This window comes from Daldinia decipiens, assembly GCF_022478715.1.
Source record: "Daldinia decipiens strain CBS 113046 unplaced genomic scaffold F4813scaffold_27, whole genome shotgun sequence".
Lineage (NCBI taxonomy): Eukaryota > Fungi > Ascomycota > Sordariomycetes > Xylariales > Hypoxylaceae > Daldinia > Daldinia decipiens.
The window spans coordinates 309,903-333,871 of record NW_026054570.1 but is presented as its reverse complement, the minus strand read 5'-3'; the positions used below and the strand labels follow the sequence as shown (position 1 = coordinate 333,871).

The 23,969-nt window shown below is 49.5% G+C and overlaps 9 protein-coding genes across 9 annotated transcripts; 3 read left to right on the top strand and 6 right to left on the bottom strand.

Moving 5' to 3' along the window:
• Positions 1 to 526: 526 nt before the first annotated feature.
• On the bottom strand, positions 527 to 1,673 carry F4813DRAFT_391376 (uncharacterized protein; the record flags this gene model as incomplete). Its single annotated transcript, XM_049247157.1, has 2 exons — positions 527 to 1,464; positions 1,520 to 1,673. 2 exons carry the CDS (start codon positions 1,671 to 1,673, stop codon positions 527 to 529), a joined length of 1,092 nt encoding a protein of 363 aa, XP_049097767.1.
• A 325-nt stretch (positions 1,674 to 1,998) lies between these two features.
• On the top strand, positions 1,999 to 4,709 carry F4813DRAFT_366409 (uncharacterized protein). Its single transcript, XM_049244022.1, has one exon. It carries the CDS (start codon positions 2,074 to 2,076, stop codon positions 4,273 to 4,275), a length of 2,202 nt encoding a protein of 733 aa, XP_049097766.1. The 5' UTR covers positions 1,999 to 2,073; the 3' UTR covers positions 4,276 to 4,709.
• Positions 4,710 to 4,886: 177 nt separating this feature from the next.
• On the bottom strand, positions 4,887 to 5,614 carry F4813DRAFT_154282 (uncharacterized protein). The gene has a single exon (XM_049238991.1). The coding sequence runs from the start codon at positions 5,449 to 5,451 to the stop codon at positions 5,005 to 5,007; it is 447 nt and encodes a 148-aa protein (XP_049097765.1). The 5' UTR covers positions 5,452 to 5,614; the 3' UTR covers positions 4,887 to 5,004.
• Positions 5,615 to 7,038, top strand: F4813DRAFT_154298 (phosphatase inhibitor-domain-containing protein). The gene is made up of 2 exons (XM_049238992.1): positions 5,615 to 6,006; positions 6,090 to 7,038. The coding sequence occupies exons 1-2, from the start codon at positions 5,778 to 5,780 to the stop codon at positions 6,443 to 6,445; spliced, it is 585 nt and encodes a 194-aa protein (XP_049097764.1). The 5' UTR covers positions 5,615 to 5,777; the 3' UTR covers positions 6,446 to 7,038.
• Positions 7,039 to 7,109: 71 nt separating this feature from the next.
• F4813DRAFT_154341 (DENN-domain-containing protein) lies at positions 7,110 to 11,453 on the bottom strand. The gene is made up of 2 exons (XM_049238993.1): positions 8,101 to 11,453; positions 7,110 to 8,047 (listed from the first exon to the last, which is right to left on the bottom strand). The coding sequence occupies exons 1-2, from the start codon at positions 11,120 to 11,122 to the stop codon at positions 7,608 to 7,610; spliced, it is 3,462 nt and encodes a 1,153-aa protein (XP_049097763.1). The 5' UTR covers positions 11,123 to 11,453; the 3' UTR covers positions 7,110 to 7,607.
• A 4,770-nt stretch (positions 11,454 to 16,223) lies between these two features.
• F4813DRAFT_397957 (uncharacterized protein) lies at positions 16,224 to 18,173 on the bottom strand. The gene is made up of 2 exons (XM_049247992.1): positions 17,795 to 18,173; positions 16,224 to 17,713 (listed from the first exon to the last, which is right to left on the bottom strand). The coding sequence occupies exons 1-2, from the start codon at positions 17,860 to 17,862 to the stop codon at positions 16,633 to 16,635; spliced, it is 1,149 nt and encodes a 382-aa protein (XP_049097762.1). The 5' UTR covers positions 17,863 to 18,173; the 3' UTR covers positions 16,224 to 16,632.
• F4813DRAFT_366364 (KH domain protein) lies at positions 17,950 to 20,771 on the bottom strand. Its single transcript, XM_049244021.1, has 11 exons — positions 20,592 to 20,771; positions 20,295 to 20,516; positions 19,985 to 20,232; positions 19,788 to 19,809; positions 19,676 to 19,728; positions 19,455 to 19,619; positions 19,196 to 19,404; positions 18,745 to 19,143; positions 18,503 to 18,695; positions 18,182 to 18,447; positions 17,950 to 18,123 (listed from the first exon to the last, which is right to left on the bottom strand). The coding sequence occupies exons 2-10, from the start codon at positions 20,509 to 20,511 to the stop codon at positions 18,424 to 18,426; spliced, it is 1,530 nt and encodes a 509-aa protein (XP_049097761.1). The 5' UTR covers positions 20,512 to 20,516; positions 20,592 to 20,771; the 3' UTR covers positions 17,950 to 18,123; positions 18,182 to 18,423.
• A 186-nt stretch (positions 20,772 to 20,957) lies between these two features.
• On the top strand, positions 20,958 to 22,234 carry F4813DRAFT_366357 (small regulatory subunit of acetolactate synthase). The gene is made up of 2 exons (XM_049244020.1): positions 20,958 to 21,899; positions 21,952 to 22,234. The coding sequence occupies exons 1-2, from the start codon at positions 21,130 to 21,132 to the stop codon at positions 22,130 to 22,132; spliced, it is 951 nt and encodes a 316-aa protein (XP_049097760.1). The 5' UTR covers positions 20,958 to 21,129; the 3' UTR covers positions 22,133 to 22,234.
• On the bottom strand, positions 22,235 to 23,950 carry F4813DRAFT_366356 (ornithine carbamoyltransferase precursor-like protein). Its single transcript, XM_049244019.1, has 3 exons — positions 23,292 to 23,950; positions 22,547 to 23,228; positions 22,235 to 22,493 (listed from the first exon to the last, which is right to left on the bottom strand). The coding sequence occupies exons 1-3, from the start codon at positions 23,622 to 23,624 to the stop codon at positions 22,435 to 22,437; spliced, it is 1,074 nt and encodes a 357-aa protein (XP_049097759.1). The 5' UTR covers positions 23,625 to 23,950; the 3' UTR covers positions 22,235 to 22,434.
• Positions 23,951 to 23,969: the final 19 nt, after the last annotated feature.

Below are 23,969 nucleotides of genomic sequence, written 5' to 3'. Positions count from 1 at the left end.
AACGAAAGACTCGGAAGTAATCTCAGATCTACTACCTCCATGATTGACGAACGAGTTCGCGTGAGTTGGCTTCTTATAAAGTCATACATGTCTATGTTAGACACTCAGACACGGACGAAAAAAGAAAGACAAAAAAGTAACTGAGCCTTGACAAGCAAATAGAGATGAAGATCGCCGAAAATACCTCAGCATCCACTACTTTCACTACCAGTTCGTAGATGTTCATCTTGATATTTAGGTCATATCAATGCAATATTATATAGATGTAGACATTGCTGTGTGCATACTCGATACAACGTCTAAAGTAGGATCAAACACCGTAACCTCGACGGAGGGAAACAAGCAGGCATGGCTATGATACCAACCCAACGTCATCATTTAAAGGAGCCAGTCAACACCGTTCCAGTGTCCTTCCACACATGATTTCATGTCGTATTACTACCCACCGCGTATAATGCCCAGTTCTCATCATCTATCCCATAATCCCCACCCCAGCAACTAGACAACCAGTCCCCCCCCCCCACCCTCACGATCTCAACCACGAACAAACCCCCAGCACAAACACACAAACCAGCGCATCGCTTCTAACCGTGCCCAGCATCTGCCCATAGCGCAGCGCATGCTGGGTATACGTCCTCGCGCGCCCGGGCAGAAACCCGCTCGCAGTCCACATCCAGCCCTTGGGCGATTCCCGCCCCTTATCCAAGAAATACCGCGTCGTCAGCAGCAGGGCCTCGACCGAGGCGAACACGGCGAAGAAGTACGCGCGCGCGCGCTCTACGCTGTCTGTTTCCGCGCCGTCGGAGTTAGTAGTGTTGGTGTTGGTGTTGGTGTTGGTGTTGGTGTTGATGGCCGAGTGCTCGCGCTCCGTCAGCGTGCCGGAGAAGGTGGTGGATAGCGCGACGTAGAGGCCGAGGCCGAGCGCGAATACGGCGTGCAGAATGCGCCAGAGGTTAGCGCTCTTGTCGGCGGGGGGTTGTTGCGCTTGCTGCGTGGGGTTGTTGGGGCCGGCGCTGGCGTTGGGGTTCATGCCGCCTAGGCTGCTGAGGAGGCCCTCCATAGGCGTCCCGGCGAAGGGGTTACCGCCTGCACCGCCGGGCATGCCGCCGGACATCATTTGCGAGAGCATCTTCATCATGGGGTCTTCGTCGACGCCTTCTGCGCCGGGGATTGGCGGTAGGGGGCCATCGAGCGGGTTCCGGCCCGGCTGTGGTGGAGTACCGGAGGACTGGCGATCGAGGCCGAGGATCATCTGCCGCAGTTGAGCTTCGGAGATGTCATTGGGCGGGGTGGCGCTTGGTGGCGGACGGGCGGTTGCATTCGGCTCGTAGTAGTGCTGTGATATGTCGACTTCGTCTGGGTCTCCATGCTGTTCCGAAGCCTGTGTGGGTTTCGTGATTGGCGTTGATGTGGTTGAGGTTTCTTGTGGCGTGCTAGTTTCTGATGACAGCTGTGGTACTGGATCTACATACACTAGTTAGATCATTGGGGGTTTCAGTTGGGAGACTAGAGGTTTTACCTCGTTGTATGCCTCCTCCTAGTCCTGTGATCTTGTTTAGTCGTGCGGCTCCTCCAGCTTTGATCTTAGCTTCTCGGCGTTCCTTGCGCAGACGTGCTTGCTCTGCAGCTCGCGCCGCCGCTGGATCATCTGTAGCTTGGGGGTTTTCTGTCATTGTTAAAGTGAGACTTGAGTGTTTGGTGTGAGTATGTTGGGCTTAGATAGCTGCTGTGCGATGAAAAGATGTACCTAGAAGAAATATGCAGGGGTGAGCTGAGCTGAGCTGAGTTGAGTTGAGTTGAGTTGAGTTGTACATAAAGGACAGAAAGAAGGACAGCTGGATCCAATAATTGACGTAGCAGCTGACACCTGTACAAAGTACATACATAGGTACATAACTCGGGACTTTCATATCGATAACCTTATCGCTCGTGGTAACAGGGGTAAAGAGTACATACAGGGGTTCTTTTAGCTCTAACGTCACTGGCTTGATGCGACCAAAAATTTCTAAAAAAGATTTCGGTTAAACCTTTTTTTACTACAGACCCTCCAGTCTTCTCCCATTGTACGATAAGATGCACCGCGCCTTGTCGTCAAGATGGCTCAATACCGCACTTAACCTTGCGGAACACCCAAGAAGAATCGAGTTGCCTCTGTTTTTATGTCCGTCCCTAAATCCTGCGTCGTATCACCAGAGACTTGGCGCTGCCGCATCGTCTTCTCGAGTACGGCCTTCACGATGGAGGGTACAGCATCGTTGTTTGCACATGCAAGCTGATGCGTTTCCAGAGGATTCCCCACTTCCTGAAAGTGACTCCCAGAAGGGTATTCGTGTTCAAAGGCTGCCAAAACAATGCCGGGGTTGTGGTGCCTTGTCGCAAACCACTTTTCCTAACCAACCTGGATATTATGATCTGAGTCGCAAAGCTGTTCGAAACTGGATCCGGCCTGAGGTGGCGAACCGTTCTCGCCGTGAGGATAAAGTCTACGAAGATGCGCTTAAACACTTCGATCACGAGGAGCTGAAAAAGAAGGGAGTTGACGTGGAAGCGCTTATGCTAAGTATAGTTCCTCCAGAGGCAAGCCAACGACCACCCCCAAAGGTACCCTTATGTGATAGATGCCATTCGTTACTACATAATCATTCTGGAGAGTCGATATATCACCCTTCGATCGAATCTATTAGGGATACTATCCTCGAATCCCCGTATAAATATAACCACGTCTATCATGTTCTCGACGCTGCCGATTTCCCCATGTCCCTACTACCGCAACTTTCGCACCTGCTCGATACTATGCCTCTAAGGACCAAGAACCGCCGTGCTAGTACGGGAAAATTCTATAGCAATCAGAAGATGGAGCTAAGCTTCGTGGTAACGAGATGCGATTTACTCGCGCCGACGAAAGTTCAGGTAGACAAGATGTTTCCATGGTTGCAGGAGGTACTTCGGGAGGCTCTTGGACGGACGGGACGTAATGTACGTCTGGGTAATCTAATAGCCCTTAGCGCAAAACGGAGTTGGTGGACTAAGGAGCTCAAAGAAGATGTATGGAAACGGGGTGGTGCTGGTTGGATGGTCGGCAAGGCAAACGTTGGCAAGAGTCAACTTTTCGAAGCTATCTTTCCCAAAGGCAGAATGAATCTAACCCCTTCGAGACATCAAATCACAGTTGAAATGCACGCAAGGGCACCAAGCAAGGACGCAACTTCAATGGAGAAGGCCGGGACCCAGCCAGAACTAGCCCAGGAAGACTTGGCAGCTCGGGAGATAGAAGATATGGAAGAAGAGGAGCTTGACGAATACGCCCTTTTGCCGCCCGCAATCAAGGAGACTAATTACCCAGAAATGCCGCTAGTTTCCGACCTACCAGGGACAACAGCATCGCCAATCCGGATTCCATTCGGCAACGGCCGAGGAGAGCTAATCGACCTTCCTGGTTTAGAACGCACTGGTCTTGAGAAGTATGTCAAGGAGGAACACCGCTTATCTTTGGTTATGCGCTCTCGAGTCACACCAGAACAAATGACGCTTACACCAAGTCGGTCCTTACTTCTTGGTGGCTTCATCCGCATTACCCCGAGAGAGCCAGCACCAATCATGCTGGCATATGCATTCACGCCAATCGAGGCGCATGTTTCAAGGACGGAGAAGGCGATTTCAATCCAGAACCAGAGAGGCGAGGTCAACGTTGAAAATATAGCAGTACCAGGGACTGGCGAGAAGACCAAACTAGCAGGCTCTTTCGAGCTCAAATGGGACATAACAAAGAACCGAACTGGACCGTTGATGAGAAAAGAAGCCGTTGGTTTAAGCATAGACCGGCTACCGTACCGAGTTCTATCTACTGACATCCTAATTGAAGGTGTCGGGTGGGTAGAAATCACTGCTCAGGTGCGCACGAGGGACCTTTTCAGGGAAAGACCAGTATCGGAAGTGGACACGCCGCCTGTTGAGAAACCTGAAGAGAAAAGAGAACTTTCAGCATTAGAAAGGCTAGAAGCTCTTGTCGATGGTCCTAAAAAGAAGGCTCCCCCTCCTCCCCCTGTTGAAGAGCAAGGCGAGAATGCCGAACCCAACTGGCCTATCGTGGACGTGTATACTCCCGATGGCAAGTTTATCTCTTCTCGTAGGCCCATGAACGGCTGGATGTTAAACAAGCCAAAGGTTACTGCAGCGTCGCGGAGATCCCGGCCCCGAAGGAGTATGAAGGGCAGGAAGAAACTTGAGAAGCATCGGAGGCGGGAGAGAGAGGCTACTGCTGCCGCTTCGTTTTAACACCATGACATCTCGACTCCAACTATTGTACGTCTAGTTAAAGGAAATAAATATGCACCAATATAAAAATATATAGATTGTATAAATCCTGTACCATGCGTGTATTAGTTAAGAAAGCCGACATACGATGATGAGATTTGAAGATGCAACTCTTTCTCACGTGAAATTGACTTTTGAACTTTAAATCAATTACGTAAGATGGGTCGGACCCTGAACCGGGATCCTGGGTTAGGTGTGTACACTGTGCAGTACAGTATGTACAATACATAAGCTTTGATGAGTAAGCAAACTACGACGCGGGGCAGTGGTGGGGTGATGCTTTGAACGGTAACAACCTGATTGTTCTCCTTTTGGTCCATTTTGTCCATTTTGTCCATTTTGTCCATTTTGTCCATTTTGTCCATTTTGTCCATTTTGTCCATTTTGTCCATTTTCCCCACGACATGCACCACTCCCACCCATTGTCTAGAAACTTCAAGACTAGAATGCAACATTCCTTAGTGACATTATTTAGTATGTTTATTATAAATTGGGGTTATATGAAGCTTAAGGCGGAATAAGCCAATAATCTAAATCCCCTCTTCATTATTACTGGTTAAGCCTCTTGTCGGGTTACCCGTTCCTCTGTCTCGTGCTTCTAAAAGTGCCCAGTCAGCGTTGTTATTCTAGTATTACCCCAAGCTTTTTCTTATTATTACATATTACATATTACATATTACATATTACATATTACATAGTGTACACACATACACACATACACACACATACACTCGGGTGTACCTCGTGCGCGACTTCCTGAGCGAGGGAGAGGACAGACAAGAGGCTGCGAGACAAAAAAAAAAGAAGCGGGGGACAGAGCAGAGTTGACGGCGCGGGGGCGAAAAACAAATCAATACGAAACTTTTTGGAGACTTTCTGAAATCTCATATAATCGCTCATTCTAGAAAATCCAACCCGCCTGCATACAAAAACGCGCACCCCTCGGGGCGTCCGAAACGTTACAGACAAGAACAAACAAACAAACAAACAAACATACAAACAAAAAATAAAAATAAAATAATACTGCCGAACAACTAGAAGCCCTAGAATCAAATCGACTGCGGGTGAAGCCGAGAAAGCAGGCCGTTGTTGATCCTTCGATATCCCTCGACCGTTCCAAGGCCTACACGTATGCATACATAGACGATCGTTACTCCTCCCTGCTCCGCAGAAATCTGCACGTAGGAGCAGCAGCAGAAAAGCAGCAACGCGCCGCAGGTAACGTAGCGGGAACACAGATGCAGTATACCGTCTTCATTCGACATATTCCCCATCCTCGGTCGTAGGGAGAGAGAGCAGTAAATACCAGGAAACGAGTCGTAGAAGTTTCTTGCTCGACCTACGTACACACATCCATCCATACATTATCTCTACTCGTCTCTTATTATTATCTACTTACCCCTACGATTTTCCACACCACTCCACTTATACGTAAGGTACACACAGAAATACACGCGTAAGCAATGTCTGCGCAAAATTCCCAACGCCAGCGCGACCGCCCCCAGGGCTCCCAGACCCAGGTCCAGACGGAAGCGCCCACCAGCTCTAGAACACAGACCGGCACCCAAGCCCCGGCGTCGGCAGCCCCCGCTATCCTGCGGCTTCGCGGCGCGCACCCGGCTTCCGATCACCGCGTCCAATGGGCCGAGTCCGTAGTTGATAATGAGGGACTGGGACGAAAGCGGTCAAAAGGTAAATTTATATCCCTCATTTTTACTCTTCCCCTAAGCACTCGACTCCTGAATTTCAATTTTTCTAACGGGTAGTGATAATAGTATGCTGCATATACCACCCACCCAGCCAGGTAGGCGAGTCTTCCGACGAGTCTTCATCAGACGATGACTCGTCGTCATCGGACTCGGATTCAGACCGCGGCATGCCAGACGATCCCCGGGAGAGGGCACTAGCAGCGCGACGGCGTCAACAACACGCCCATAATCACAATCACAATCACGACCACGACCATAGCCATGGAAACGGAGGCGGAGGCGGAGGAGCCCAGCGCAGGCGCAGACCGAGTCCTAACGCCTATGAACGACAACCGAAACCAAAGCCTAGATCTAATCCAGGAGGCGACGGTCGTAATTCGGGTAACCGAGGGAACCCTGGTGCCGGGGGCGGGACTCGATGATGAACAGCTCGACTTAGAGTCTAGTCTAGCCCATCAGGGCTTTCGCTCAAGACGACAGTTACTAGGACACCTACGCATTGGATACGACAAACGGATTGCCTTGGTCCAGAAAACCAGGGCAGAAAACGCAAAGACGAGGAGGCTGCAGCAGCTAGAAAGGGGCTAACCTCGCCGCTGAGCGAAGCAAACGAAGTGGAGTATAACAATCCCGGATCCGCGTTCTGAAAGGGGGTGAGGGGGAAAGGAGAGGAGAGGAGAGGAGGGGAGACAAATACGACGTTCTCATTCGGGTAATCAGCCAATCGTCAGTCCGGTCAACCTAATGCGAAGGACAGAGAATAACTGCATACATACGTGTGAGAGGAACTGCTGTTGCTACTAGGGGAGTTGGCCATACACAGAGTGGGTAAGCAGGTAGTGAGTGTCAAAGTCGAAGTTATACCCAGGTCGTAGAAAAAAGGGGGAGGCTTGGCGCCGCAACAACGAACACAAAACACAACGACAAGTTCAAGATAGTCCGAGAAGAAAAGGTTACATGCAAATCATAGCCCAATTGAATATTACGTGCATGCCGTGCCATAGTACACATAACTCACAGTAACACCTGTTCATCTTAAATCGCCTGTCTGCCTTTCAGAGGTTCTTTTTGTAAATTGAACGCGATCTGCCTGCCTATCTCTGCAATAAGCCCAACGACATATTCAAGCTGGTCTTTTTTCCACAGTGATTCTTTCCACTTCTCTCTCTCATCATCAACCTCCCCTCTTCACCATTTTCCATCCTCGCCTTCATCTCTCTCCTCAACTAGGCTAAGCCATCTCAGCTAGTTCGTCTAATAAGCAAATTTTAGCTAGACATTATTCCTCCTAATTTTTTCATTCGTCTAATGCTGTTAAAAAAAAAAGGTCGCCATCAGATGCTAGTTCGGAACGGGAACGGAATATAGACGGCAATCTTAGGATCTCTTTTTCAGATGAATACGACTCCGGGGACCTTCCGCTCGTCCCCTATGTTTCCTATGTCCCCTCGCAGAGCTATAGTACATGACTGGGCTGGGCTGAAAGCCCTCGGCCGGGTTAATATTACATTCTAGCAAGTTGCTGGATTCAACTTGTGGTTGTGGGCACGTAGTCGGCACAGCCAACTCGAACTACTGAAATATTTAGGGAGAGTTAGGGATCAGCATGCTGGGGACCTGCTTCCTCATGACGCCTCTTCTGCGTTGTTCAGGATGCGGTACGCCTTGGATAGCCCGAGGTTCCTTCATCAGTGAAGGGTCCAACCGAGCCGGCATTCTCGTTGTCACTGAATGATAATCTCCCTGAAACTTCGAGCTTGGTACAGGAACGCTGGCAGTTCTCCATATGTGATCAGATGTGTCAGTTAGAAAAGACGTTGGTTTCATGTGTCTAGATGGTATCTGTAGGCCGGGTAGGGATGCCGAGACGCCATGCGAGGCCCTTATCGTTGAGAGGCGTGATAATCCCGAAGACAGGCTGGTTTTGCCGCGAGCTTTCTTGGCGAGAATTATGTCATCAAAAAGCCGAATCTCTGGGTTGGTAGCAGGCTTTATCTCGCGCTCGTGGATGAATTCATTGAATGCTAATGCATGATTAGCAAATACCATAAGATAGGAGCTAAGAATAGTAACATACCTTGTGTCTCCTTCATCATCGTTACGTACTCTTGATGGTCATGCGGCAAGCTTTTGATGAAGCCATTCATGTCGAATCCATAAAGTTGGCCGTTGTTCTTTTGTTCTTTTGTTGGCCGACCGAGATACTTGCGGTACGTATAAAGGACACTCGCAAGACAACGAACGAAAGAAGCCCGGACCTTATCGGCATTGAAAGCAACTGGACACACGAGACAAACACATCCAAGACAACGTCCGTGCGAAATTGCTCCACAACCAGAGCACTTATACCATCCGTCGCCTTCACAACGCTCATCGCAAATCGTACAGGTCGAGGTTGAATCGTTACCACTATAATTGAAGCAATGCCCTTCGACCCACATTGTAGAGTCGGTGTTCTCCACAGGCTGAACAAGCATGTTAGGCATCACCGTAGATGCTGCTAGGGTTGACTGGGCGTAGGTTGATGGAGCGTAACCACCATAAGACGACTGCGAATCGATCGAAATGGCTGAGATGGACAGGTTTGACTGATGGCCGTTAAAGAATGGCGCGTGGGGTCGGTGGACCGGGGCGTGGCCAAATGACGAACTGCGTCGGCCTTCCTTCTCGAAATGACCTGATCTCTTTTCTCTCAGCGTGGACGATAATGCGTATCCAGAATCACTTCTAGAAACTGGTGTAGCAGGCATAGGCGGGAAATTCACAGAGACTGGTGACACTGATGACGGTGGGCTCGTCTTATTCGATTTGCTGGTGGTAGGCCGGTCAGCCCCAGGCTTTGCGTGCAAGAACGCATTAAAAACAGGTGGCTTGACGGTATCTGCGGGCTCGGCTTCCCCAAAAGAAGACGAATTCTGTGCGACCCATTTGTACAGCATACTTGGCGAGGCTTTCTCGTTGACAAGAGCACTATTCTCGACGGAGAAGGAGTCATAGGGGAAAGACTCAATTGCATAGGGAGGCGGCCCCGTCGTGACGCCATAACGCAAGCTATGCGGCGCCGCAAATTGCAAGAGTGAAAGAAGCTTCCGACGATGTTGTTTTGGGAGGCGGATTGGTAATGCCGTTGCATCAATTGTGTCCTTGTCGAGATCAACCAAGACATAATCGTCATCTGGAAGCACAATATTGTCGTATCTTCGCTCAATACCGACGATATAAGGGCAAGGTGCGTCAAGAGCAGATATAAGTCGTGCCGGTAGGATAGGTATAAAAATACTTGCCCACGCTAACGGATATAATAAGCTGACCAGAGCGTGGGAGGCTAGGTGCAGCATCGCGGTATGCGAAGAGAGCAAGATAATCCGAGATTCTGACATGGCATACTCGAAAAGGGCGACAATATTCTCGAGGGAGAGAGACCTGAACAGGGCATAAAGATCAGTATTGCGAGAACCCGGAAGCTCGTTGATGGCCTCCTTCCGCGCATACAGGCGTAGCTCACGTACACCGATCTCAACCTGGGTCTTAGAACCGAGAGGGCTGAATGCTTCGGTGCATAGGTTAACCACGTATCGTTCCAGTGGTTGCCAACGGCCGACTCGCGGAGAGCTTGGCGGTATGCGTAGAAGCCCGCCGTCCGACATTGGCACAATGACAGCCCGAAGCCAATCCTTCCAGAAGCCCACTCTCGTAACATCTCTGCCAAGAATGCCATACGCTCGAGGTGTCCAGAGGCCACTCTCACCAGCCGTCAAACCATCTATCTTGGACGCGGCACCATGTCTCAGGGGTCGCAACATTTCAGTCATCAGACTAATTTTCTCCTCTACCGCACTAATTTGATCATCAAGTGTCTCACGAGCGTGGGACCCAGACGGTATGGTCGGAAGCTTGGCAAGTAATTGCGATAGATGCGCACGTTCTGCAGCGAGACGTGCCCCAAGGCTGCCCGCAAGCTCCCTCTCCTCCTCGGACATATGCCTCTGCCTCCAACGCTCGCAACGCCTCTCGATGTCCTCCGCAACATCCATCGTGAGTGCCGTCCATACAATAACGGTTACGCCGTAGATCTTAGAGTTGTCATCCGATGTCATTGTGAACCCATGCCAAGTCGACCTTGGCCTGTCATCTGACGACACGATATGAATGTCGTTAGGGAATGCGAACATAGGCACATAATCTGGAAACCTCCCCCTCTTACTTAAACCCTCCAAATCATCTCGGGGAGGGTACCGATCTAGGAGCTCGGGTTCAAAGCGTCGCTTCAGAGGGTGCATATCCGGATCGAGGTTAAGAGGTTCGGGTGGAGGGATGACGGAGTTGTAGCTACTCATCCTCCTCGTAGTCCGAATTGAAGCTAGTTTGCAGAAGTCAGTACAGAACGTCGAATCTCTGTTGCAGTTATGATCGAAAATTTCCGCAGGTAATCCTTCTACCAGCTCATTTAAGAAAGTCCTTCGGTCTAGGTTGCTAAAAGGGGCCATACCAGGTCTCGGAGTTGTTGGCTGCTTTCGCACGCTATTCATGTCCTTGAAGCTTATTTTCCGTCTTATGCTACCACGGATGCTCCCCCTGATGCTCTTCATAGGACTCATCCTTCCACTTGACTCGTCAGCTTTTATCCTCTCTGCGCGCGGGTTCACCATCGGCGGCCGCGATTGCGTTTTGGCACCGGCCGAGAAGCTCAGATCTTCTAAGAAGTTTTCCCTTTCGGCTGCGAACTTAACGAGGGCCTTGTCGAAGTCGAAATCGCCAAGGAGGTTTTCATGGCCGGCGGCCCCAGGAAGAGGGATGGGCCTGATAGTAGCACTGCTCCTATTACTCCTCGTATTCCCATCTACTTCTTCGAGGGTGTGGATCGAACTAGTAGATATCTTGGAGAGCCTGTTGTTAGAGTTTTGGCGGGAGTGTCTAGCACTGGACTTGTTGGCCGGGGAGGCGGCCGGGTCGGGCAGGTCCTCGTCGGGCTCGCAATCCTCGGTAATGGTGGCTTCTACCTGAGTGGCAGAAGCTGGAGGTGGGAGATCATGGTAGGACACGGATGCGAGGCCCGCAATCCAGAAGTAGTCCGCGAGCGGTGCCGAAGGGCTCTCCATGACATCTCAGGTCTATAGCTTTCCCCTTTTTTTTCTTAGTCCAAATTGAACAATGCTAGGTTAAGTGAAAACTGTAATAAATTTGGAAAAGTCAAACTAATTTTTTAAAGCAAGCTTTGCCAGGGGCCCCCTAGATATCAATCAACAGGTTGAACTGCGTCAGTTTGTTCCTTTCTTGTTTCTCAGACCCGGTTTGTGGGTATCAGTGGCTTGGATACCAGTGTCCGATGCATATATTTTGTCGTACAAGCAAAGTGACGAGAGAGGTTGCGATTGAATGACTGGTCAGATATGACAAGGTAGTGTTGAGCAGCAGGATCTGTGATGCGGAGCGTGCTCGAGGGGATATCGATATATCGTCTTTACTGAAGCAAACTACCGTAATAGACCAAAGCCAAAACGGCCATTGACATGAGATGGGTATCGACAGATCAAATATTGCTTTTCACTTAACGACCTGTCAGTTAGTTGATCCGTCCTCCGAAAGGAGCTTGGTAGCCGCAAGACACTTTTCAGTTGTCGTCTAGTGCCCGGTCGTAAATTTGTTTCGACGGTTATCTTGTTTTTCGGGCAGAAGCAGCCGATGTGCTGTTTATCTGCCCTGTTATTTTTTGCTTGGATCTATTTTGGCGCCGGGTAGACACGCACGATTTATTGGTATGCAATGCTTCTAAAACAGCCTTAGACAATCATGCAGTGCTTTAATGCAGCTGCATGCCCCTATGCGGCGTTATCGTTCGGGTGGGTGGTCAACGGGATGCGGGCGGGCAGTTCGAGGTATGTAAGAGTTTGTTGGATTGGATGGGATGGAATAAGGATGGGCGGATGAAATGGGAATTTGACTGGATAAGGAGAGAAAACAGCTTCCTAAGCTGGCAGGCTGGCAGGCCGGTAGGCTGGATGATCTCCAAAAGGATGTGTGTTCAAGAAACGAGTGTTTTCAGCAATGCAAAAGATCGATCCCCAGGTTCGTGGAGCACTCTGGAGCAACTTCGGAACCTCCAATGACGGACTAGTTGAACGAGTGGTGGTGAAAAGAGGGAAAACAAACCCAGAACTACCTTTGAATTAAACCCTTACATAGGTTTAGGTAGGTAGGTAGGAAGGGGCAGAGGGGCCTGGGTGACATTGGATGTGGCACTTGGATGTGCGCGCAGTGAAGATGGTTGATGAACGAAATGAAGGAAAAGATGCAGTTGGACAGTCGGGGGGCTACGTACCCGCTAACTAACCCCACCATCTTTTCCTATCTAGGTCTAGTTGTACATAGTGGGATTTTTTACGTATCACGTATCGCACAACATACTATTATGTAGGTAGCTCCAGCACCAGACCCTGAACCCCTGTCCCGCCCCCCTCTTACAGTCTTACAGGGGTAAGAGCACTGCTTTAGTTAGTCTGGCAGTTGGGAAAGCCACATTTTAGGGGGTTATCCGAATCGCCTGCAAGATATATTTTGTAGGCAGCTGCATGCATAGGTACATACCTGTAACCTAGGTTAGGTTGTTAGCAGTTTCCGATCCAAAGGTCATTAATGGTATAGGTTGTACATAGCATGTTCCATGCAGGTGTATTTGAATGTGCAAAGTTGAGTTGTAGAAGGCTCGTGTCTATTCCATACGGTCATTCCATAACCCTTTTTCACGTCTAGCGTCTAGCGTCTAGCGTCTAGCGTACAATGTTTTTCTTTTTTTCTTTCATCATCATTGAACACATGCATCTGAACCTCAAAAGGTTAGGTACCTGCATATAATATCAGGAGTCAGGTCCTCGAAAAGAAAAGACATCCTTGACTGGACAATTCACCTACGACAGACAGAATAGCATGGATGCTTGCCTCATGCGGTGAAACGCTATCTTGAACAACACATCTTCAACAAGCTGTGCATTCGGACATACATCCAGCCCTCTCATCATCCGTCATCCTACCTGCGTAATATCTGGCTATTGAAGAATACAACATTCTCTAGTGCGCATCTTGAAACCACAAAATGATAAAGATGCAACTATTCTTAGCGAGATGATTAGTGCGTCTTTATGCCACTATGCTACATACGCCGTTCAATACAAGGTCGAATACCCATAGCTTAGGGCAATAATAAAAGCCGTTAGAGATGCGACCAATTCTTTAGCCAGTATCCGGCGTCAAAGAAATACTCGCAACTACTGGTCCGGATATTTGGTCTTGCGTACCTTGCAGATACATACACTACATAGGCGATGGTCATCTATTAGTGTCTACAGTATCCGGACCGTTGCTTCTCAATGTCTTTATTTCCCCTATTTTTAATATTTCCCTTCCCTTCTAAGTGGAGGGGAGACGTGCTCAACTAATAAGGGTCGTCGGAGGAATTGGAGGAATATTCGCATGTAGGTATCTAATGGTTCCTGCATAGCCTACCATCCAGGGGCATTACACCCTCTTCAACGCGTCTTGACGAGTTGAGAAATCTCCTCTACCCCTATTAGTCCCAGATTGAAAGATACGGCTCGTATCTGAACATCAGCAGAAACTTTTACATACATACCTACATCGAATGCCACAGAAGGCCACTATCTATTTCGAGTATGGCCTGGCCTGTTATGTGGTCTTTCAGATGCAGACATGCTCCACTGGATCCTGTCTGGGAGCCTGTGGGCTAGCGATGGTCTGCTGCTTTTCTAGTGTAGGCTTGCTAGAAACTAGTGGCTAAGACATGCCCCCATTATGGTGCATACAGAGGGGCCAGAGCTTCCTACATATCCAGGGGTTCATATCGAGATCATTAAGTAAAGAAGCCCACAGTCTTAGCCGGGATTAGCGCACGGTTGTAATCGTCTGTGGTATTCGTTCCTTTTGTCTTTTTTCGAGGCTACTTATTTACACCCAGGCGAGCCTAAGCACGATATATTATCAGCGACGCATCTCGCCCGATCTTGTCGTCCAATCTGACCCAATAGATACGTGATTCTCGGGTAGAGAGCCAACGTGTCAGATCAACAATAATAAGGCGGCGGTAGCACTGATTCATATCACATAATTTATTCGGGTTACAGTCAGGCACATACATACCATATTATGGCCTCTGGCCCCGGTGAACAACATCCTATCAGTCAAAGCTAGTTAAAGCCGATGGTTATTTGACGCCGCTGCAGATATCCAGACGGAAATCGGCCAGTATTTGTTTCAGGCGTGTGGAGTTTTGTCATGGATCTAGCGGCCAGGCTACACAGTAGACAGCCGAAAATATGGGAAGATGAGAAGATGGGAAATCTATCGAGGCTCAATAGCACCCAGCTATTACTTTTTTTTTCAGAAATCGAAAGAGGGCGGTCGACCCCGAGAGCCGTGCCATCAATCCGACCTTACAAACAACGGTGAGGTGACCGCTCTTCGCGGTTCCTGGTCTACGCCGATCCTGGGCGTTCCGCATACCAAATTCTTTTAGAACCTGTTTGGAGATGTTTGGAGATACTCAGCTCTTAAGCTAAGCTTCCTCTTGTCTTGGACATCCAAGTGGGTTTCATACATATATACAGAAACTTGAAATTCCGGGGTGGGAAGGCCGAGGACATGCAAATCTGAAGCTTGTCATATTCTCGTCAGAGAGTTCCGATCCTTGTACCTGCCTGACCTTGTATGGACCTGTCATCTTCTTACAGGATTTGTATTCGCGATTGACAAGCTCGTGGGATCCTTGCAACCGTTCATGGAGGCCATGGAGGCCATGGAGGCACCAATCCACTTGATCCATGGATCCATGCTTACGTCCTAACCTAGTAACCTAGCATCAGGTACAGCATTGCCGTGCCGCACAAGTGACGTAGCTGGAACAAACGCTCGTCAGAGCGGATTCGTAACTTAGGTAGCTGACTTGGTCACTTACATACTATGTATGTACTGACATTCAGTTGAGGTCAGGTATGTTACATTGTCACGCCATAACAGTCAAGTAACGATCATGGCAATTTCGGTATTACGAGAGCCTGTCAGCAATACGGGCCGTTAACCGCGTTGCTGAACTGCCCGCGTATCACCTAAAGCCAATGGCTACGTTTGAAGTTGATCGCCAGCATTCAAATGGGGTTGCAATTCACGACTTCCAAAATAGGCCACACACCCCAAGCTATTCATCCTGTTCACTACCTAATTAGTGATTGATCGTCGGCCAAGCTTATATGAAATTATCGAGATCCTCTGGTCCTTCGCCTGTTCCGGAGATTCGGTTATCTGGTTGCTGCCCACTTTCAAGTCTGACGATGGACAATGCTGGAATAATACGCTATAGAAGGATTCAATATTGTCCTGGTGTCCGATGAAACCTTCCGGACCGGAAAGGATATTTAGCAGCCGCACACTTAATAATAGCACGCAAAGGGCAGCATCGTAGGAGTTTTCCGGGAATCCCCAACACTTGCGAGGTGTGCTATATCATGAATGAAATCATATACCTAATTTATTTTTCGATGTCGTGCCCAGAGAATGGGAGCCGCTCATCCGCTGCGCTTGGGCCTCGGAAATCCATACAGCCCGATTCTCTCGCCCGAGATTTTTGAACGATTGTGATGGTGCTATTATTGTTGGAACTGGTTTGGTGCAACTACATAGTAGAAGATCGGCTTCTTCTTCACCGCTCATGAACTAGGACGCAAGACACTTCTCTACGCCCACCTACGTCCTCTCCAGGAAATAAAAACCCGGGTGTGCATAATGCATCTGCATGCGTACCTGGACTCGTGTATGCGTCAAGAGCTTAGCCTTAGGCACTCGGTACGCTTCTGGTTGGTCAATGGGATAGATACTAGGTTAGGATCCTTCAAGTCTGAGCGCCGCCGCCATTACGCCAGCTAGCTAATCCATGAGTCGATCTAAGGACACGAACATGCGGCCGTTTTAGTGGCGTACATGGACGTGGTGTATGGTACGTATGTAGGCAGAACGGTGCTACGTAGGAGAATTTCTATCTGACAGCTCATTTTCCCAAATATCCGGATAGGTGTAACTGGAGAAGCTTGCGTGTCGTCGCGAATATGCTACGATATTTATAACATCGTAGTATATCATGTCCTGTATACATACGGCTCATAGGGCGGTGATTCTATGCAGAAGGGACTGGTTGGGGATACTTCATCGTTAATTGGGTAAAATGTTCAGATAGGTAATATAGGGGACTGTTGGTTTTCCGGGATCATCCCAACCCCAAAGACCCGGATTATACCATGATAGATATTAGTGGCAATAAATCTTTCGGGTGCATGCTGGTAGAATGGCGATGACACGCCTATCCTACACCATCCTGCCACAAACATGTCGTGATCCCGATGTAGTTCAACCCATTAGTTTCATACCTCGTAAGCCGCGTAAACATCGCCTTGATAACCAGTCATGCCCCGTGTGTGTAGCACCTGATGCGAATACTAGAACCTACGGGTCGTTGCGGCCAAATATCGTAGTCTCTCCTCGTTGTAACCAGTGAAGCCCGGATTTGTACCAAGTCTGTTCACATCCCGTCGACAACCAGCCAACCCGCTCACTTGACAATCCTCGTGCCCAGCTTCCCCGTAGACAAGAACCCCTTATTCCCCATCTCGCTCCGCCAGCTTATCCCCAACACCCCAAACACTATCCTCCCATCCTCATCAATCTCCAACTTCGTCCCATCCGCCCCCGGCCCCCCCTCCTCCTCCACCTCCTCCTCCACCACAAAGCAGCACTGCTCAACCTCCCCCGGACGCAACACCGGCTTCCCCCCCGCACCGCCCGCAATCTCCCAATTGCAATCCCGGTACCGCAGCCCGGGCTCCAGATCCAAGCCCACGCGGGACAGCTGCATGACGTCCTCGCTGCAATTCTCAAGCTGCGCTTCCATCACCCATTTCCTCCTATCCCGTCCCCTTTTCTTCTTCTTCTCCTCCTCCTCCTGCAGCCCATCCGACTGCGACGGCAGCGGCGGCGGCGCCACCAACGCGCCGACTTTGGTGCGCACGATCAGCGACCCCTTACATATGAACTGGTACAGCTTCCTAAAGGTGCGCGTGCGCCCCGAGGTCTCCGTCGCTTCGTAGTAGCTGACCGTCACGGCGAGCACGTGGTTGCCCTCTTCCTTGAGGTCGAAGTTGACGATGCGCTGGAGCGTGTCGCCGGGCTCGAGGTCTGTGCCTTTGCTATGGCTATGGCTGTGACTTTTGCCGTCATTAGTGTCGTTACTGTCCGCGATGCCGTCGGCACCCAGCAGGGGCAATTTCAGCGCCGTGCTGGACCCGGGCGTTTTCATCTCGGCCTCGATGCGCACGTCGCGGGTGAATTTGCGCTTGGGCGGGTGTAATGGGCTCGTCGGGGCTAAGTTGGCTGCGGGTGGCGCCGCGGCTGCGGGGAGTTCGCCCGGGAGCGGGACATCGTGGTTGGCGCAGAGCGTGCAGCTGAATGTCTCGCCGACGTATGCGGAGCCGAAAGAAGGCGGCAACTGTAAGATTGGTGCGAGGAGGAATGGGTCTGGGTTTGTGTCGCCGTTTGTGTTGTAGGCGAGGGAGGCGGGGATTGGAGGTCCCTGCTGGGCCGATGCAGGTAGGGAGATAGGTGTTGGTAAGGGGTGTTGGACTACGAGGGAGGGCCTAGATAGTCTAGTTTATAGTAATATAATATTAGAACCTATTGCCAACAAAGTAAGGATATGTGCAGCGTTGGTGGGTTACCTGAGGACCTTCAAGGAGACGGAATGAGGTTCCTTGGGATCTATCGACGGATAGCGTTGGTGACTCATTGTGTAAGAAGTATCAAGGGAAGAGACTCATGAATGGTCCCTAAACGAAATCGGAATATATCCCTGAGCTTGAGCATGAATCGTTTAGGTTACATGGTCATGGAATCAAGCTAATAGAGTTAATTAATGGAGCGTTGCGACTCTTTGGCGGTCCAGATAAACTGACGTACAATGGCCTTATCGATAAGTCGTCTATATTAAGCTTATGCTCCACTGAAGCATAGGCGTCTGGGCGTATCACACTAATGAATGTGATGAGACCTACCTAATTTACATAAGCAAGCGATATAACAAACTTGTAGAGCTATGGTTTACGTACACGGAGGTATTTCGGTACATACCTGCTCAAAAACAAAGAATGTACTGTTCAGAGAATAAATGTCAAATAATACTATCTAGACTGCTGTACGGGGCGAGCTACCTCTGATAGAGCCTTAAACCCCGTTATGATGTCCCTTTTTGACCGCATTCTTGAATATCTCATTATCTCCTTCAATACCACGAACCCTTCTGCTAAGGTACAGAAGATGCGTCCTGTAGGTCTCCAAACTTAAGTCTTGATCATAGCCCGGGGGGAGGGGGGACCTAGACACGACCAATTAGCTTGCATACACGAACATCTCTTGGTACGATGACTTACAGCGCCATAGCTTCCAGCTCCAGGTGGAGGGGGAGGGGGAGGTGGTGCAGATCCTCCAGGAGGCGGTGGCGGAGGGGCTTCGCTAGGTGGAGGAGGTGGAGGGGAGACGGCAGCACCAGGAACTGGCGGTGTTGGTGAGCCTTGCTGAGCGGCTTGCGCAGCAGCATAGTAGTGCTGATAATACTGCACGTATCTGGAATGGCGTTAGCGATCTTGCATTTCCTCGTGGGCACATTACTTACGCTGCGTAACCACCGTATGCCGCATAGGGGTCTTGGCCGCCGTAGTACTGGGCGTACTGGGCAGCATAGTCGCTGTTAGCATTATGTGGGCTGCCTTGACCGGGAGGCGCAGGGGAAGCCGAGCTTGCAGCAGGATTGGGCGAATTATTGTAACCAGCGTATCCACCATAAGAGCCCGAGCCACTCCCTTGTCTATCTCCATATCTATCACCGCCGTAAGATCGATCGCCATAAGACCTCTCGCCGCCGTAACCACCACCATTGCCATTATGGCTACCATGACCACCGTAGTGCTGGCGCGGTGGTCGGCTCTTGAATTCTTCGTACTGCTCCTTAACATTGGTGATCAGATCTTCGCATAGCTCCTTGGCTTTCTCGACCATCTTAGGATCGGGACCACTATATATATCGTTAGATAACTAGGACAGGGGGACGTGCACCATATACTTACGCAACATGAAGGTACATGTCGTCATCGCTTTCACGGTTAGTCGAGGCTTCAAGGTAGCCTGACCCGCGTCCTTTGATTTGGACACGACATCCGGTCTCCTGTTGAATATGCTTCACGTAAGAACCGCCGTGTCCGACAATCTGCGCTCTAAGGTTAAAACCTCGAATCTCTTCGAGACCAATCGGGATTTTCGCCTCTGGCCATTTACGCTGCTCGACATTAGTAAACGTCTACTATAGAAGAAGTATAATTAGCTGACCCTTCCAAACTCATCACGTTCGACTTGTTCCTGGTCTCTCCGTCGGAACCGTCGCTCGTCAACCAGATTTGGGAGTTCTTGCTTCATCAATTCTTCGATCTTGGTAACAGCAGCTTCCAGCCCTGTCTTGGAGGTGCTGGTGATGTGAAGGAATAAAGGGGGGTTCTAAGTCATCTTTAGTCCCATGAGCTTTCTTAAGTTGATCGAGGAGTTTCTCTTACCGATGGCGTGGCCATGCTTTTATCCGGGTAATAATTGCCTCGGGTTGTGACATCTTTCAAAGTCAACTATGGTTCTAACAATAAATCAATAAACGGCTAGGAGGTATCGTACCAGCTCCGGTTTCTTCTTTAATCTAAATCAAGCAGCGGAGGTCAGCAGATGCCACAGAGGGGATTCGTGTGCGAGCTAGCACGCTTCCATGTAAGCAGAACTCTTCGCACACGATGATAATACACTGGAAAAGAACCACCAAGCTAGGACTGAACTCTGGTGCAAATCAGTAGGAATTAACCAAGGGTATTATTTACCATCTTCTGTGTGGAACTCTTCGTGAGCAGGTATCGGTTTCGCAGGTCGTTCACTTCGATGTCCTTGATATAATCGCCGTCGGCAATGTACATTTCGCCATTGATATTATTAGTGTTGATGGCGCCCGGCGTGCCCTCAGCATTCGGACCGGGAGATGCTGACGAAGCTGATTTGATCGGGGGTACGTCTACGTGTTGGATTCCTTTCTTCGCCTGGATCTGTGCATTGATCTTAGCGGCGGCGGCAGCTAGAAACGGACAGTTAGTTCGACGAAGTTATGAAGCTCCATTCCGGGGAATAAATGCATACCTGCAGCAGCTGCCGGGTCGACAGGACTCTTCTTAGACTCATGCGAGTTGTTTTCTCCATCCTTACCCAGTGGACTACGTTCGCGACCATCGCGGCCATGGTCAGATCTCTTCGCTGGTGGGGAACGCGACCTGCGATCGAATCGAGAACGGCGCGGTTCGGGTTCGGTCTGGTCGAACCGAGATCGTTTCGCGGTGCGTCGTTCCGTGTCGTCCATTTTTACTAAATATTTTTTTTTATAAATATCGCGATGGTTGAGAAATGTAATGTTGAATTCAATCGAGTATCAGAGCTTACGGGAGCCTGCAATCGGATTCTGCGCAGAAGGTAGAAAGCTGCGCAATGCAGGAATTGCTAGTTTGGATAAAGAATGGAATGGTTGGTCGAAAATTAAGGTTGAATAAGGTATAGGCAGTAATAATTCTCGAGATTTCCGTCTAGCTCAATGTTTGAATTAGACGGAACCGTACTATGTAAGAAAAGGAATAAGCAATACCTGGTATAGAACGCGACGGAAAAGGGAACATACATAATCCGAACCCAGATTTCTGGGCCGTGGATCCCGCCCTTTGTAACCGTGCAGGTTAAGGTGGGGTCAAGTTCCAAGGTTGCATAGGTACCTAGGTACGTAATCCGTACATACCCTAGATTTATTTCGGTCACCTTCACCAGCCAACATTTTCAAGGCATTTTTAATGGCCACAATTTTCCACTAAGTGGTGAGTCAAGTTGGTGGAAACTTTTACCAATTGAGCCCCGCCAGACTTCTGTCAGGCTTCGTGGACTGCCATTTTGATCAGAGGACTTTTCGAGTTCTCGTTTACGATCAGAAATTATGGCGTCCCGTACACTTGTTCAAGCCAATTGCTTCAAGGCCATCTCCTCGAGCGTACGAGCCATTCCTCACACTCACACATCCTCAAGATGGGGCTCAAGTAGAAGTTCTACTTCGGCCATTGCCTACAAAGCTCTTCGCCGCCGTCAAGCTCCTCTCCCTACCAATGACATACCGTCATCGTGGTCTGCGCAAGCAGCCGTCTCTAATATTCTCTACGAAACCCCGACACCCTCGATGGCCCCACCGAAACGTCATGTTCTCAACTGCTTAGTGCAGAACGAGCCTGGTGTCTTGTCCCGAGTTTCTGGTATTCTAGCAGCGCGCGGTTTCAACATCGACTCTCTGGTTGTGTGCAGTACCGAGGTTGAGGACCTCTCCCGCATGACAATTGTTCTTACCGGGCAAGACGGCGTGGTTGAGCAGGCGCGACGGCAATTAGAGGATCTAGTACCCGTCTGGGCTGTCTTAGACTACACAAACGCCGCTCTAGTCCAAAGAGAATTGCTGCTTGCCAAGGTTAACATCTTGGGGCCGGAATACTTCGAGGAGTTGTTAGCGCATCACCGCGAAATTACAGCCGAGTCTGACCAAGCAGAGGCGGGTGACAGGACCCTGGAAGATATCTCTGAAGACTTCCATCCCAGCAGAATGGTGGCTAGTCAGGCCCTGCGACTTAAGCATGAGCATCTCAGATCCATAACTTACTTTGCTCACCAGTTTGGAGGCAAGGTGTTGGATATCAGCACAAGCAGCTGCATTGTTGAAGTGTAAGTACACAGGCCTCATCGAGTCACTAGAATTCATACTAATAGTTCATAGGTCTGCCAAGCCAGTCAGGATTGATTCATTCCTAAAACTAATTGCACCATTCGGAATTCTAGAATCGTCACGGACAGGTCTCATGGCATTGCCTCGATCGCCTCTATATGGCCCAGACGAGGATAGCATTGTTAAAGAGGCAGACGAGATCGTAGATGCCAGCCAGTTACCTCCTGGATAACCTAGAAGTCTGGCGGGGATTAGGCGTTGGTGGTCAGAAAACATTTGCACTGGCTTACTTTGATATTATTACTTCGTAGAAAAGATCATACAAGTGCGAACTACTTGAACCATCATATACAGAGCGTGAAGTTTTCTCATTGTGATCCCCTTTTTTGACCATGCCAACCGAAATTGATACACGTATCAGACTAGAAAGCATTTTTAAACACCGCCTTATTTACCCCGAAGCTGTTAGATCAATCTCGCATAACTAAACCAGTATATGCTGCTCCATAATAGGCAATGCCACCCTCTCCAGAACTACGCATAGGAAGTTGGGGATATTTCCCCGTTGTTTACCACAAACCCTTCGAGTGCCGCTATACATGAGTCAGCATTGAGATGAACAAGCTCAGAAGGAGACGTCACTTACCAACAGCCGCCCAGAGCCTATTTTCTGCTTCGGGGAAGACGAGGGACCGGGGAGAGTAGAAAACCTCATCGGCTACCTCCTCGGCGTGACGAGGTAAGCAATGCATAAATTTCCAGTCCGGCTTTGCTCCACCTCGCTTAGCCAGCTCGTTGCTAACCTGGAAACCAGCGAAATCTTTCAGTCGTTTCTTGGACTCCTCTTCTTGGCCCATGGAAATCCAGGTATCAGTTACTATGATATCGGCATCCTTCACGGCCTCCTCCGGAACATAAGTTTGGTTTAGGACACCTGGTGTGTGTGTGGACTTGGCTTGACTTGTGATCAACTCTACTTTGTCCTGAGGGATGCTGTAACCCCGAGGCGTGGCGACTGATATCTCGACGCCTAATTTTAGACAAGCGATGGCGAAATCGAATAATACGTTGTTTGCGTCTCCAACCCAAGCCACCTTCAACCCCTTTGGTATGACACTTTCTGTAGGAGCCCTGGGAATGGATTCGTGGATCGTAAGAAAATCAGCAATTATTTGAAGGGGATGGAAATCATTAGACAGCGCGTTGATGACCGGAACGCTCGAGTACTTCGCTAAGTCCGCAACATCACTATGAGGCCCGACTCGAGCCACCATGCCGGATGTCATGGATGAGATAACCTTGGATGTATCCTTTAATGACTCATTTACCTGGAGGAATTAGTTGATTAGCTAGCAGCTTTCGCCGACCTAAGACGCCCTGAATATACTCACTCCTAGTTGAATGTCGTTTTTCCCAAGGAACATAGGGTGACCTCCTAACATAGCCACGGCAGCTTCCGTCGAGACTCTGGTACGGGTGCTCAGCTTGCTGAACATCATGGCCACCGCCTGCCCCGTTAACTTTCTGTTTAGGTCTGCCGGAATGCCTCCGGACTTAACGACCTTTTTGTAAGCCGCAGCATTTAACACCAGCTGTGAAAATTCAGCACCCGTCAGGTCGCTGATTGACATAAGATGTCGAACCCGGGTGGAGTAATTCCTTGTTGCATAAGGAAGTGCGCCTTTAGCTGACCGAAGAGCTGACCGAAGAGCTGATGACCGCATCTTCGCAGTAACTTGATGTGTTTTCCTAATCAGGAAATATGCATGCACTTGGGGTCGAGTATATCGTTGTCATCAACTGACTGTTGAGATTCTAGAAGTATGAGGTTGCCAAGGCGTAAAGCTCTTAAGTGTAAGTGAAGATAAGCTAGCTTGGCTTTTAAGAAATTTGGTATTGATGAGGTGCGGTTTACTATTAAAGAATGGGATGTCTGTTTAATGACTGTGAAGCTTACGAAAAGTTCGATTCAAGGTCCGAAGCAAGATATTTCTAGGTTAGTTGCTTCATTTAAAAATTACGAGAAAAGAGTCACGATTGAATCCGCTCTTCGTCGTGACACCAACGCA